Genomic DNA, 14536 nt, shown 5'->3' on the forward strand with positions numbered 1-14536 from the left:
GTGCCATTTTAACGTAAAAATAGCAGAAAATCCTCCTGAAGGTCGTTAAGAAGGTGACCTAGAACAAACTCCCTTCTCTCACATTCCCCAAATTGGAGAACATAAAGCGAGAACTGTCTTTTACTCATCATTGCAAGTCTGAATGCTACCAGTTCACCCGGATATCGTTTGTACAGATAGCGATTTCTAAAGACCTCTTTCACCCTGATTCGCATACCCTTCTTTAATGAGGTTCAACAGAGCAACATTCTCTTTCAGAGGAGCCAAGTCAACGGCAAGTTTTCAGTTGAGAAGAGTAGCTGCTTAGGCTGGCTTTTACATAGTTTCATAGGAAGGAATGGCGCGGCAGAAACGATGCCAATGCTGACGTCGTTTAGCACGTAGACTACGGTGCCGCAATGCCAGAAGTGGCAGTGCTTTGTTTCTAGGCACGTTACCGAATACTATAGCCCCGTTTAGCAGTAGTTAATAATTAGCGACAAATTATACCTTGGCTTCATATCCCCGCATGGAAGCAATTTTGATGTATTGAATTCTGACTTTCGCACGTCAGAGCAGATTGCATTGATAGGCGCATATGCGTCGTTCATCTGTACCGTTCAGAGCTGCATGTTTAGGGCATGTAGGTGCATGGTATGCAGGTAGCCGTGTGGAACATGACAAAGGCAAAAAAAATAGGCTACATACGTTGCCGCTGGGAAAAGGTGTTTTGTAATCCCATCTGACTCAGTGCTCATGTAGGACCAACTTTGCATTCGCGAGGCACTACAGCCGTGAACTGAAAGCGAAAATACTCTTTCCTTTTTCCTGCAGTTAGAATCCAACAGTTTTTGACGTATTTTTAGTTACAAACTTCCGCTTATACCAACATGCCTACTTCAAGCAAGATGTACTTCTGAAAGTAGGTGGTTGCGGATCTCAAGGTCTGTGTGATTGCCTTAGATCAAAAACAGACGAAACTCCCACATCGTTGCAAAGATGTTGGGCTTAAGACCAACTTCCTGTATGTCACACGTGATTGCATCAGAATATGAAGTAAAGTACAGGTACCTCGACATAATGCAAAATCATTTCCTGCCTCATGAGTGGCGTTTACAGGACCTATCAGTAGAGAGAAAAGAAATTCGCCAGCAGTGAGGTTTGAAACTAGGGCGTTCGTGTTTCAGGCGGGCACGCAACGCATACGCCACGAAGGGTTTATTTATTTATTTATTTATTTATTTATTTATTTATTTATTTATTTATTTATTTATTTGTTTTTATTTCGCATACCCTCAATCACCGAAGCAATGTAGAGGGGAGTGGGTTACAAAAAGTAAAAACAGATTATGAAAGCGGCAGGTATATTGTCACGATGTAGTGACGGCAGTCCAGCGGTCAGGAAGACACCAACAAGTCTTGTAAACGAAGCTCTTTATTTGGGCTGACTTACGCCCGCAAAAGAACTGAATCACTCGGTGGCGGCGTAAGCAACAAACGAGCTCGTCAGTCGTCGAACTATGAATGCCCGCTGCTCGCGGCATCGTTCAATTTAAAGCCGGCAAGGAAACTTCGAGATAACAGGTCGACACCATCTAGAGTAATCTGGAAACACGCAGATGCAGGTCGGCATGGCTGTGATCAATAGAGATTAGTCCGGTCGCTTCTCGCGTCACGAACACAACTGATAACACCCCTTTCCTGCGGCCTTGCGCGAACGAACGGACCCTACAATGATACGTGGCATTACCCCCCTCCCAAAGCAGCATCGTCTAGATGCTTTAAAATGAAAATAAACGCGGAGAATGCAAACTTTGAGTCCTTTAGCGTTCATAATATGGCTTCAGGCGTACGACATGTACGACTTCCGGGCGTGTGCGGAGTCGCTGAGATGCTGTCGTGCCGTCGGGGATGACTTCATAGTCGAGGTCACCGATGCGACGGAGAACTCTATACCGGCCAAAGTAGCGTCGCAGCAACTTTTCACTCAATCCACGGCGGCGAACTGGCGTCCATATCCAAACACGATCACCTGGCTTGTAATGCGTGTCTCGTCGGCGCAGATTGTAGCGTCGGGCGTCGGTGTGCTGCTGGTCTTGAATGCGAAGCCGCGCAAGTCTTCGGGCTTCCTCGGCGCGATGAAGGTAGGCGGCAACATCGAGGTTGTCTTCGTCAGAAACGTGCGGGAGCATTGTGTCGAGTGTTGTCGTAGGCTTCATGCCGTATACCAGCTGGAATGGGGTAAACCTGGGTGTCTCCTCGACGGCAGTATTATAAGCGGTGATCACGTAGGGCAGAATGGAGTCCCACGTCTTGTGTTCGGCGTCGATGTACATGGAGAGCATGTCTTCGATGGTCTTGTTCAGACGCTCTGTGAGTCCGTTGATTTGTGGTTGATAGGCAGTTGTCCTCCGATGGCTTGTCTGGCTGTAGTTTAAAATGGCTTGCGTCAGCTCCGCTGTAAATGCCGTTCCTCTGTCTGTGATGAGCACTTCGGGGGCGCGGTGTCACAGGAGAATTTGTTCGACAAACAATTTTGCAAATTCTGTTGCGGTACCACTAGGCAACGCTTTTGCTTCGGCGTAGCGGGTCATGTAGTCGGTGGCCACGATGATCCACTTGTTTCCTGATGATGAAGTCGGAAAGGGGCAGAGGAGGTCCCTGCCCATTTGCTGAAAGGGCTTAGTTGGCGGTGGTGTAGGGGTTCAGGAGTCCGGCTGGTCTAGTCGGAGGCGTTTTGCGTCGCTGACACTCACGGCACGTTTTCACGTAATGGGAAACGTCGGTAGCTAGCCGCGGCCAATAGTACTTCTCCTGGATGCGGTGCAACGTGCGAGCAATCCCGAGATGCCCTGCAGTCAGCTCATCATGACATGCCGGCATAATTTCTTGCCTGAGATTTTTGGGCACGACAAGAAGATGCACTGTCCTGTTGGGCGCGAAGTTCTTCTTCAGGAGGACATTATTGTGAAGGACAAAGGACGACAGTTGGCGCTTGAACCCCCGGGGAGGCGATGCGGTCTTGCCTTTCAAATAATCAACTAGGCTTTGCAACTCAGGATCCAAGCGCTGCTGCTTGGCGAAACTGCTGGCGCTTACCGGTCTTAGGAAAGCGTCGTCGTCTTCCTCTTCCGGGGCTGTGTCTACGGGGGCTCGCGATAGGCAGTCTGCATCGGAATGCTTGCGGCCAGATTTGTAGACTACAGTTATGTCGAATTCTTAAAGACGCAGGCTCCAACGAGCAAGGCGGCCGGAAGGATCTTTCAAATTGGCCAGCCAGCACAGAGCATGGTGATCGCTCACAGCCTTGAATGGTCGTCCGTATAGGTAGGGGCGAAATTTGGACGTGGCCCAAATAATGGCGAGACATTCTTTCTCTGTCGTCGAAAACTTGTCTTCGGTTCTCGACAGTGAACGGCTAGCGTACGCGATAACTTTCTCCTCTCTGCCATTTTTCTGAACGAGGACCGCTCCTAAGCCCACACTCCTTGCATCGGTATGAACTTCGGTTTCGGCGTTTTCATCAAAGTGCCCGAGCACAGGAGGGGACTGTAAGCGGCGCTTCAGCTCGTTGAAAGCTTTCTCTTGCGGCCTTTTCCATTTAAAAGGCACGTCAGCCTTGGTAAGCTGGGTCAAAGGTTCAGCGATGCGCGAAAAGTTCTTGACGAATCGCCGGTAATAAGCGCACAGGCCAAGGAATCTGCGTATAGCTTTCTTGTCATTAGGCTGTGGAAACTCTGCGATCGCAGCCGTCTTCTGAGGGTCTGGGTGAACTCCATCCTTACTTACGACGTGACCAAGGAACAGCAGCTCCTCGTAGGCGAAGTGGCACTTCTCTGGTTTCAGTGTCAGGCCTGAAGTTTAACAGAGTACACTGTGGGGCCAGTTGGTCATACATAATCTGAACGAACAAACGTAGCGTTTGTTGTCCTGTCCTCATCTTTCTGTGTCCTGTTTTAAACGCTACGTTTGTTCGTTCAGATCAGGCCTGAAGACTTGATCATTTCCAGCACTATCCGAAGCCCTCTGAGGTGGTCTTCAAAGCTTGAGGAGAAGACAACAACGTCATCTATGTAGACCAGGCAAGTCTGCCACTTCAAGCCTGCGAGCACCGTATCCATTACTCGCTGGAGCCGCCGCGATGGCTCAGCGGTTATGGTGCTCGGCTGCTGACCCGAAAGACGCGGGTTCGATCCCGGCCGCGGCGGCTGGAATTTCTTTGCAGGAGAAATTCTAGAGGCCCGTGTACTGTGCGATGTCAGTGCACGTTAAAGAACCCCAGGTGGTCGAAATTTCCGGAGCCCTCCACTACGGCGTCTCTCATAGCCTTAGTCGCTTTGGGACGTTAAACCCCAATAAACCAAACCATTACTCGCTGGAACGTCGCTGGGGCAGAGCAGAGGCCGAATGGCATCAACTTGAACTCGAAGAGTCCGTCTGGCGTGATGAACGCAGTCTTCTCACGATCTCTTTCGTCGACTTCAATTTGCCAGTAGCCGCTCTTCAGGTCCATCGATGAGAAGTACTTAGCGTTGCATAGCCGATCCAGTGTGTCGTCGATGGGGGGGAGGTGGTAGACATCCTTCTTCGTAATGCTGTTCAAGCGGCGGTGATCGACGCAAAAGCGAAGGGTGCCGTCTTTCTTTTTCACTAGGACAACTGGTGCTGCCCAGGGGCTCCTTGATGGCTGGATGACGTCGTCACGTAGCATTTCCTCTACTTACTTGCGGATAGCTTCACGTTCTATCAGTGATGCCCGGTAGGGGCTCTGCCGCAGTGATCGGGCGTGTTCGTCTGTGACAATGCGGTGCTTGTCAAGCCGGGTTCGTCGCACATTCGATGCTGATGAGAAGCAATCGCTGTACTTTTGAAGAAGACTGCGTATTTGGTCTTGTCTGCTCCGTGGTAATGCTGGGTTGATATCAAACGTTGGTTGATGGCGTTGGTCAGATGGTTCTACGGGTTGGTCGGGTAGGGCAAATACGCATGGGCGTCCGGAGGGGGGGGCAAGGGGGGGCGGCTGCACCCCCCTGGAAAATCACTCCCTCGAACCGTGAGTGATGGCCGCACGCCAGGGGCCGTGGTGGGCTCAGCCAAAAGGGTAAAAGCAGCCCCGCTTCCACGCTTTGGGTCACATCTGCGAAATGCCGCGTCCGGGCACGCGTCTTTATGCCGTTTTCAAACCACGCCATCGTTAGCTCTGTTGAAGGCCGACCTGTTGCAGACATACAGCGGCACCGGCGAGCATGTGTTTCAAGCCGTCTTGAAATGGGTGCCTGTTTCTTTGATCTCTAGACAGATAGCGACACGGAGGCAGACAGTGCACAGTGCATCTTGTTTTCGCCTTCGTTATGCCGGCCACCGATGAATTCTTCAGGAGGGAAAGACAAATCAGCCGTGTCCACCCCCGCTTTGTCGGGCTGCTCATGGGCAAGCGGGCGATCAGTTGGCGCCGCCGCCGCTCGCTGTGCCTCCGATCCACGGGAGAGCGCAGTGCGGTAGAAGCGCCGCTATCAGAATCTTCGGCAAAGGAGATTAGCATCTTTTGTTCACGGCGACGCAGTCTCCAGAGGCGCCCCCACACCAGCGTCCCTTGCGTATTCTCCGAAAACCAGCGCCTTTGGTCAACGCAGCCCGACGGCGCCTGCCTGGCTCGCCTGTCACCTCTGGCTGGGCCTCAAATGACAACAGCGCCCGCGTACTGTGCGAGGTCAGTGCCCGGTAAAGAGACCCAGGTGGTCGACATTATCCGGAGCTCTGTACTACTCCGTTCCTCATAACCTGAGTCGTTTTGGGGCTCTGAACCCCATAAAAACACACAGAACAAATTTTCCTACCGGAGTGGCGAGTGTCCCTTCCCCTTGGAAGTCGCACGGAAGTAAGCCCTTGCACGTGTGCGCGCCTCTGTATTTGTGCTTCGGTGTTTTTAGTGGCCGTTTGTCAACGAAGCTGAGAACAACCAAGACAGTGGACGAGAAAACTACGAGCGGCGAGCAGTGTGCGTGCGGTTGCTCGACTGTGCGGATGCGCGAGCAAGATGGAGCGAGGTGTATGAAGCTGCGAGCGTGCATTTATCTTGTAAATAAGTTTTCGTTGTATGTATAGACATCTTTTGTTTTCAACGTGCGCGTTCAACCGTTTTTCCAATCAATGTGTGTGACGAGTGTGCACCGAGAGCGTGTAATGAAGCACAGAAATGAATTTATCACCCGTGTAATCACGCAATTCGCCCAGAAAAATCCGTGGAGTCTACAGTTGCTGTTCAAGGAAGACTGACTGAGTGACTGTAGTTGCGTGTTTGTGACCATATTGTGCTGTGTGCTGGTCATCAATCCGGGTGAGTAGAGAACCCGTATGCAGCAATACTGAGCACTCTTCTCCACGAAGTGACAGTATATTTTTGGATTTTTTATTAATTTTAATTGTTTCTTCGTTGATAAACTGCAATGTATCTCTCCTAGCCACACTTTAATTTGCTGTTTGTAATTTTTATTTCATGTGTGTATTTCACTTATTTTTTATTTATATATAAATAAATAAATTCATACCGCAAATAGTGCCTTTTTGCTACGAACATGCCCCCCCCCCCCCCCCCCCTCCGGCGCCAACAACCAATGGGGCCCCCCCCCTGCAAAAAATTCTGCGGACGCCCTTGCAAATACGTCTCTGATGTCTGCCAGCTCGTCGAGGAAAGCGATCTTCGTACCTTTGTTTAGATGCCGGTATTCTTCGGTGAAGTTAGTTAGCAGTATCTGGGCTTGGCCATTTCGGATTTGGGCGACTCCCCTTGCGACGCGCAGTCCTCGATCAAAGAGTAACTGGGTGTTCCCCTCGACGGCGCCTTCGGCAGTTTCGATGTCTCCAGTATCTATGCAGGCGACGACACTTGATCGGGACAGTACGCTCAATGCTTCGTCGAGGACATTTAAGGCAATGTGATGAGTCGCTGTCGTCGCGGCAGATATGGCTTTGTCCGTGGAAAGCTTGATCGACTTGGATCGAAGGTCGATGATCGCCCGATGTTCATTCAGGAAGTCGATTCCAAAATGCACCCTATGATATACGCGGACAAATGTCCCTGGTGCGACGAAAAACCTACTCTATACCACATCACATGGACCTGCCAAAACATAGACGTGGTCCCCAAAATACAAAACCCGAGTGCGGAGCAGTGGGAGACTCTGCTGTCCAGCGACCGCTGTGAAGACCAACAAGGTCTCGTACAGCGAGCTCAACGGGCGGCATTGGCCAGCGGAGCCGTGGACTGAGGGCAACCGACCACTGATTAGAGGCGGACGACTTCGACAGAGAAGGCTCCTGGGGGTAGAACCAAGACTTCTCTGAAGGTGCCCCCAAACCGCAGGAAAAACCATTAGTGAAAATAAAGTTCTCCCTTCCTTCCCAAAATCACGTCTCGCAAGCGTTTCTGTAGGACCAGGAAGGTTGTAGCATAGGTTCGCCCATTTACTGTAACTCTCGCGGTGCAGCGTCCTGACGCCGTAATAAGCTTACCACCTGCGGTGCCGATCAGCGGGCCATCCCAATTGGTTGTCACTTTCCTGAGTCGGACAGCGAGTGGCCTGCTCATGACGGTGGAGGTGCGGGGAAGCCTTCTATGTACCGGACACCCCCAGCAAGTCGTGACGCCAGCCCTCTGAGTCATTCACCGGAGGATCTGACTCCAGTACCCCGCACCTCCACCAGATGTCACGTTGTTGTGACGGCAGTCCAGCGGTCAGGAAGACACCAACAAGTCTTGTAAACGAAGCTCTTTATTTGGGCTGACTTGCGCCCGCAAAAGAACTGAATCACTCGGTGGCGGCGTAAGCAACAAACGTGCTCGTCAGTCGTCGAACTATGAATGCCCGCTGCTCGCGGCATCCTTCAATTTAAAGCCGGCAAGGAAACTTCGAGATAACAGGTCGAGATCATCTAGAGTAGTCTGGAAACACGTAGATGCAGGTCGGCATGGCTGTGATCAATCGAGATTAGTCCGGTCGCTTCTCGCGTCACGAACACAAATGATAACACCCCTTTTCTGCGGCCTTGCGCGAACGAACGGACCCTACAATCATACGTGGCAATATTGTACAAAATACAAAATAAATTATATGGCATGAAAGGTTTAAAAATGTTATGTTTTTCTACCCTTAGCGAAAAAGAGGATGTGCTAAAAATGCATTTCAAACGTATTGTATTAATTTCATATTTATTTCGCATTTTTTTGTCCCTAGGCTTAAACTGCAATACGAATGCTTTCTAAGTATACTAGGAATAATATTTTAAACGTTCTTAAAAATACGTGAAAAGTACATTTTTTCCCGCTTAGCATATTTATAATGCATTAAAAATATAATAAAAATATACATTAGAAATATACTAAAAATATACACTTAATACATTAAAAATGTGTTTACTCGGGCTTAAAAAAAGCCTACTGGGCGGCTCCATGGAATGACACGGGTTAATTCTTCAACTGGAGAACAAATCGTACACGGGCATTTATCATCAATCAACAGGAGTCTGATATTAAGGGTCACGTGATTGAATGGGAACAGCAGACACCTACACACAGCATACCAAGACGACAGTGACACAGCAAACAACAAATCCTACGACAGCCGCTAAGCTTGGCTTGCGGTATATATACTCAGCGAAAGCGACGCACTATTTTGCACGGTGAGGCCTTTTTTTGCGCAAATACTGTGAGCTGCCAAATTATCGCAGAAGTACCCTACTGGTCGCGTTCGAATCTGGGGTTAATTGAGAACGGAATTGCTAGTTGAAACTTGCGTCAGGCCCAGGTCAGGAGTCGAACTGTCAACCAACAGATACATGGGCGTGTAAGGGAGCCGGTCTGCCATGCCAGACGGGGTCCTTTCCGCTGGCTTATTCGGACCCAGAAGTACCCAAGGCACTTTTGCTGGTATAATGCTATCACGTTCTCACACGGAAATGTTCGAATGACATTGAGTGGAATGACATTCTAGAATAGGAATGACATTCGGACTCGACGGACTGCCGCGGTGCTGCACGACACTTTCGAAACGCATTCGAAAGCCTCAGCTCGTTTTCAGTGTACAGCGACGACGACGACGGCGGTCACACTCATCCGACAACGACAGTATATATCACGCTGAACAACAGCATGTAATTATAGTGAAATATCTAGTTTACTATAATATGATTCTAGAGGGACACGTTTTTCAGGCCAACGACACCGACAAATCCGGTCGGCGGACGGTCAGCCTTGTCGGCGGCTGAGCGAGAGCACGGTGATGAGGCGGCGGTGTGTATATGCTCGCGCTTCTAAATGAGCGAAACGAACGGCTATATTTCACGTGTGCACACCTGAACACTCACCAGCGATAAGCGCTTGCCAAATCAATTTCAATCGACGACGGCTCTGTTCCCTTCCGCGACGGCTAGGCCCAGCGAATTCGCAGGGTTGGATCTGTGATTTCGGCGGTTGTGTAGAGCGAATCACAAGCTTTAGGGTATGCAAATGGTCACCTGGTGTAGTTTTGGCAACAGTGACCTGAAATCAACTATTGCTTACATCGCAGGGCACGCGTACGATGAACGGGAATCGCCGGTGTGACCCAGACTGCCGAGCCGTGCTTTACGGCCAGCAGCAGTCGTCGCCGTGGCTAGCTTGTGGATAACAAGTTAGGCCGTTTCAGTTAAAGCGAACTGTCGCCATACATACTTCTGGATAAAGTAGTTTAAAAAAAAGTACTGGTCACGTCGGAGAAAGCCGGGACAAGAAGCGAGAAGCGCCAGTCCTGCGCGATGCCAACAACCCGGCTTTCTCAGGCGTGCGATCGCGTCATCGCTTCCCACACATTGTAGCACTGCGTAAACAATCACGAGTACAACCAGTAAAAAAGAAAACAGATTGTTTATTAGAACCAAAGCGCAGATTGCGTTTTATGTTATGTAAACAAGCGATGTAAACAACAGTATGAGTGCAGTCGTCCTCATCGGCGCACTCCCGGGGAAATTTCATGCTGACGCGGTTAATATTCATTGGCGTAATATTATCTTCAAGCACTCCCTTAGACAGAACACGTGTAGCATCGTTAGATGACATTCGGCTGGAAGGCATTCGAAGCGCCCGTGTAGCAGGGGTATAAGTGCTGATCACCTTCCTGCTAGAAGTTACCATAAACGAAAGGATGTTGAAAGTTTTCACTCTTCGCTGAAACGTCATTTCGAGCCCTAGATTATTCCACGGTAGCTTGAAGTGTAATGCAAATATGTTTACGCGGACAACCCATTTGTTAGAATTTAAATATACTTCAGACGGATTAATTGCGTATTTACGAAAGTACACTTTAAATAGATGGCCAGCACCAAAATTCGATGTCCCGAAACTCGATTTTGAGCATTAAATTGTTCAACGACAGCTTCTAGTGCGCTGCAAACATGCTAAGCGGACTGCCAATTTGCTAGAATTTCAGTTTTCTTTGGGCGAATTAATTGCGTATTTACGGAAGTACACTTCAAATACATTGACGACACGCAAATGCCATTTCCCGAAACGCGATTTCGAGCACTCGACTGTTCAACGGCAGCTGGAAGTGTGCAAAGACGTTTAAAAGGACTGCCCGTTTGTTAGAATTGAAGTATATTTCGGATGAATTAATTTCATATTTACGAAAGTTCACTTTTAATACATTTACAAGATGCTAAAACTGCATACATATACGTTTACAAGGGCTGCCCGTTTTCTAGAATTGAAGTATACTTTCTATGAATTAATTTCATATTTCCGAAAATACACTTTTAATACACTGACAAGATGCTAAAACTGCATACATATTTTTTCACGTATTTGAAAAGTGCTCGAAGTATGCTTTAAGTGAGGTATTTTTGGCACATTTTAAAAATATATTTCGAATACTAAGCATGAAATTTCAGAAACGTATTTCCGACATATTTTTAGTGCATTCATGAATACAAAATATGTTTAAAATACATTTTAAATAGTCCACCGTATATTCCAAACGTATTAGTTTTTGCTAAGGGTACATGGTGTTTATTACAATGAAACGATGTTTTATGTACATGATCTTTCTGCAAACATGAAAAACGCAGTGCCAAATCAACACCCATAAGCAACGAGGCACGGGACCGAGTCGACTCGGAGCACACAGTCAATATTTCATATTACGACAAATCTAAGCAAAAAACTAGAAAAAAGGCAGTGAACAACGCAACGCTAAGAGTGAGCGCCACTCCATTTCAAACTCTGTCTGGACATACAATTATCTTAGCTGTACAATCATTCTACTGAAATGGTCTTTAGCACAAACAACTACAATGTCGGTTTAGCACAAACAACTACAATCATACAGAATGCGGCGTCAGATTAGGCCTCTTTTTTTTATGTGCGTTGTATGATGTGCCAGAAGAGTGTTGGATATTTTCAATTGATGAAACAATGCCCAATCGTTTCAGGAGGATCGAAAAGGCGACAGTTAACCGTAGGCACGAAAATAGCCTTTTTCTCTAGCTATGTAGCTATGTTTTAAACCGTAAAGTTTCACTGTGTAGCTTACAGAAAAAAGTTTTTGGTTATGGAGAGAGGGGCATTTTACGTACTCTCCTGAGTACGTCATGTCCCGGTAAACCACAATACACAGAGCGATACATTGGCGGAGGAAAGAACATACATAAGTCCTTGTACAAACGTTTCCTCGAAAGCCCGAAAAAGGAACTCTGAAAAAGCGAACAAGTAGAAAACTGACAAATACACCCTCATACATGATTCGACAGAAACACGGACGATCACAAACATTACATGACACAATTATGCTCGGTTAAGCATGAACTAAATTAACTTGCAGGAATGCACGCACTATTCCCGGAAAAACATGAAACGTGAAACTATCTGTCGCACATAGAAGTGGACTAAACCGAGAGGCCGCCAGCGTTTACAGGCCAGGACAAGCTATAACACCTCATTGAATCAAAAGACGAATTCAAACAAAAGTTGCGAAAACTCTCTGGAAACGCTGCATATAAAGTTTTGTGAAATGAATAATTTTCAGACATCATCATCATCAGCCTGACTACGCCCACTGCAGGGCAAAGGCCTCTCCAATGTCCCTCCAATTAACCCTGTCCTTCGCCAGCCACGGCCACCGTATTCCCGCAAATTCCTTAATCTCATCCGCCCACCGAACTTTCTGCCGCCGCCTGCTACGTTTGCCTTCTCTTGGAACCTATTCCGTTTCCCTTAAGGACCAGCGGTTATACTGCCTTCGCATTACATGCCCCGCCCAAGCCCACTTCTTCCTCTTGGTTTCAACTAGAAGTCATTATCCCACGTTTGCTCCCTCACCCACTCCGCCCGCTTCTGATCTCTTAATGTTACACCTATCATACATTTTAACAGCCAGAAACAGATTGCACATGGTCACCCTGCCAAAAATTGAGATACAATGGGGCACAAAAGTCTAAGCATAGCGCTGAAGAGCTGGCACGTGGTCTTTCCAGTAATGTGCAAGGAAAACGTCTAAGTACTTTGGTGGCGTGCGTGTCCATTGTAAACCAGCATATTCGGCCGCTCTCGTTCTCCACGTACTAAACCACAGACCACAGAGCAGAAAAACGCGAGGTAATCCGCATATCATAATGTCTTAACTTCGTGACCCATAATGCAAAAACCATTCACATCTGCACTGTTTATAACGCTTAGACAAAGTGGCTCCAAGTATAATGTGAACGGGAGCGGAGACAGCGGGCAGCCCTGTTTAATAGAGGACTGGATTCGGACTGGTTGTCAGAGACAGACATTAACTATCAAGCGCGTGGAACAGTTGTGCTAGCATAGGCGTATCCCAATAGAAAGAACTGACCCAAGATTGACGTGGTTTACAAGAGAAAAAAAGAAATGAATGTGACACCCGATCGAACGCTTTTGCCAGGTCAATTTGCAGCAGTGCTAATTTTCCATGAGCGCCAATGCAATTCTGCAACACCATGCGCGCCCAATGCAGATTAGACTGTATTGACCGATCCCTGAAGCCGTGTGGTTGATGAGGTCCAATCAAAGTAGCCTTTGCAAGCTGTAGCCGATTTAGAGGACTTATAATGAAGATCTTATAATCAATATTAGAAAGCGTTATAGGTCTGTAGCCATCTACAAATCGTAGTTTTTCCTTATCGACAGTTTTCGGTATTAAGGTAGTATGACTTTTGGTAAATTACTGTGTTAAAAATCCAGCAACAATGCTGGTATGAAAAATTTGTAGTAAGACAGGAGATAACAGAGATTTAAATTTCTTATAAATTTCCACTGAAAGGCCGTTAGGCCCCGGGGATATCGAAACCCCCGAAGGGTCGTTGATTCAAGCGTGTTAAAGGGGCACGAATTGAACGCGTTGTGGCGTGTATGACGGTAAAGTGTGTTGGGGATGTGTCCTGCTGTTAGGCAACGATGATTTGCAAAAAAAAAATTGCTGACGTTTGAACACAAATTCCTTCGCATTTATGCAATGCAGACTCCAGTGCTCTAAAAATATTTTTCTCTTACCCTTTCAGCTGGAGTAAAGGTGCCAGACATCAACAGGAAACCCAAAACTAACGACCAAATGGTGAGTGGCGTGTCGTTAACTCTGCTGCTTGAATGCTCGTTCCTTGCTTTTATTTTCTCAGGTTGCTGTTTACGAAAGTTAGCAGCCGCAGCTCGGAAGCGCAGCATGTGCCCCACGAAGGGGCTGTTCTACGCACGGGCAATTTGAGCTTTGTTTCTATTAGTCCACAACAAGTGCAATTGTTGCAAATATAAGTGGAGCGTGAAAATGAAGTGCATTATTAATATTGGTTTCACAATCACAGGTTGGCCATCGCTACATCACGGGAAGAAAAAAAATTTCCAGTGGCTAGCTCAGCTATGTCAGGATATACGTAACGAGAGGTATACGTTTAACTTGGTTACACCTCATCGTTTAGCTTTGGTTTCTTCCCCCGGTTACGTGTAATTGTTGGCGAGCGGCTCGGCGCGCGGCGAGCGGCGAGGCGCCGCCGGCTGCGCGCGGTGACGTAGCTCGACTCCTCGCGCATGCGCAGAACTGCACCTGTTGGAGGTACGCGACACGGCGAAACTGTCTCCAATGTAGTTCTCGCTAAAAAAGTGCCTAAAAAGCGTACTAAAAGGTGTTTTCAATGCTTCATCTTCTATGAGACTCTGACTATTTTTTAATTATGTGTTTCTTGGGTGGCAGAAGCGTCAGATTTCTAGCCCTGTCTAGCAGCGCAGCATGTGAGAGGTCATTGGTTAGGGTGGAGTGACACCACTTTGAAAAATAATTCTGCGTGAAAAGGCGTATGTTCCGCCCTATGCAGTAACACGCAGGAGTTCATTAAAGAGGCACTAAAGACAAATAGCAGTTGACTGGTGCCGATTAGGTGATATGTTGTCATCGCGAAGAGGCCACTCTCACCATAAAGAGAGCTTTTGTAACTTAGAAGACACCAACGCTCTGAACACGAATGGGCCTATATCGCAGTAAGAAGGGAGTAAGTAGACTTCTAGCGCTCTCCCTTT

At 47.7% G+C, this 14536-nt stretch overlaps 1 protein-coding gene across 7 annotated transcripts in view; it reads left to right on the forward strand.

Annotated features, from left to right (window-relative positions):
• The window catches only part of sick (sickie), a 973111-nt gene that overhangs the window by 194717 nt on the left and 763858 nt on the right, over positions 1–14536 (forward strand). For all 7 annotated transcript variants that reach the window (XM_089586320.1, XM_089586325.1, XM_089586322.1 and 4 more), the window contains exon 3: positions 13531–13583. In XM_089586320.1, the coding sequence (XP_089442446.1) occupies positions 13531–13583 (53 nt within the window). The remainder of the gene's footprint in view (positions 1–13530; positions 13584–14536) is intronic.

This window comes from Amblyomma mixtum, chromosome 4 (genome assembly GCF_055824585.1).
Source record: "Amblyomma mixtum isolate Tamu chromosome 4, ASM5582458v1, whole genome shotgun sequence".
In the NCBI taxonomy this organism is placed as follows: Eukaryota; Metazoa; Arthropoda; class Arachnida; order Ixodida; family Ixodidae; genus Amblyomma; species Amblyomma mixtum.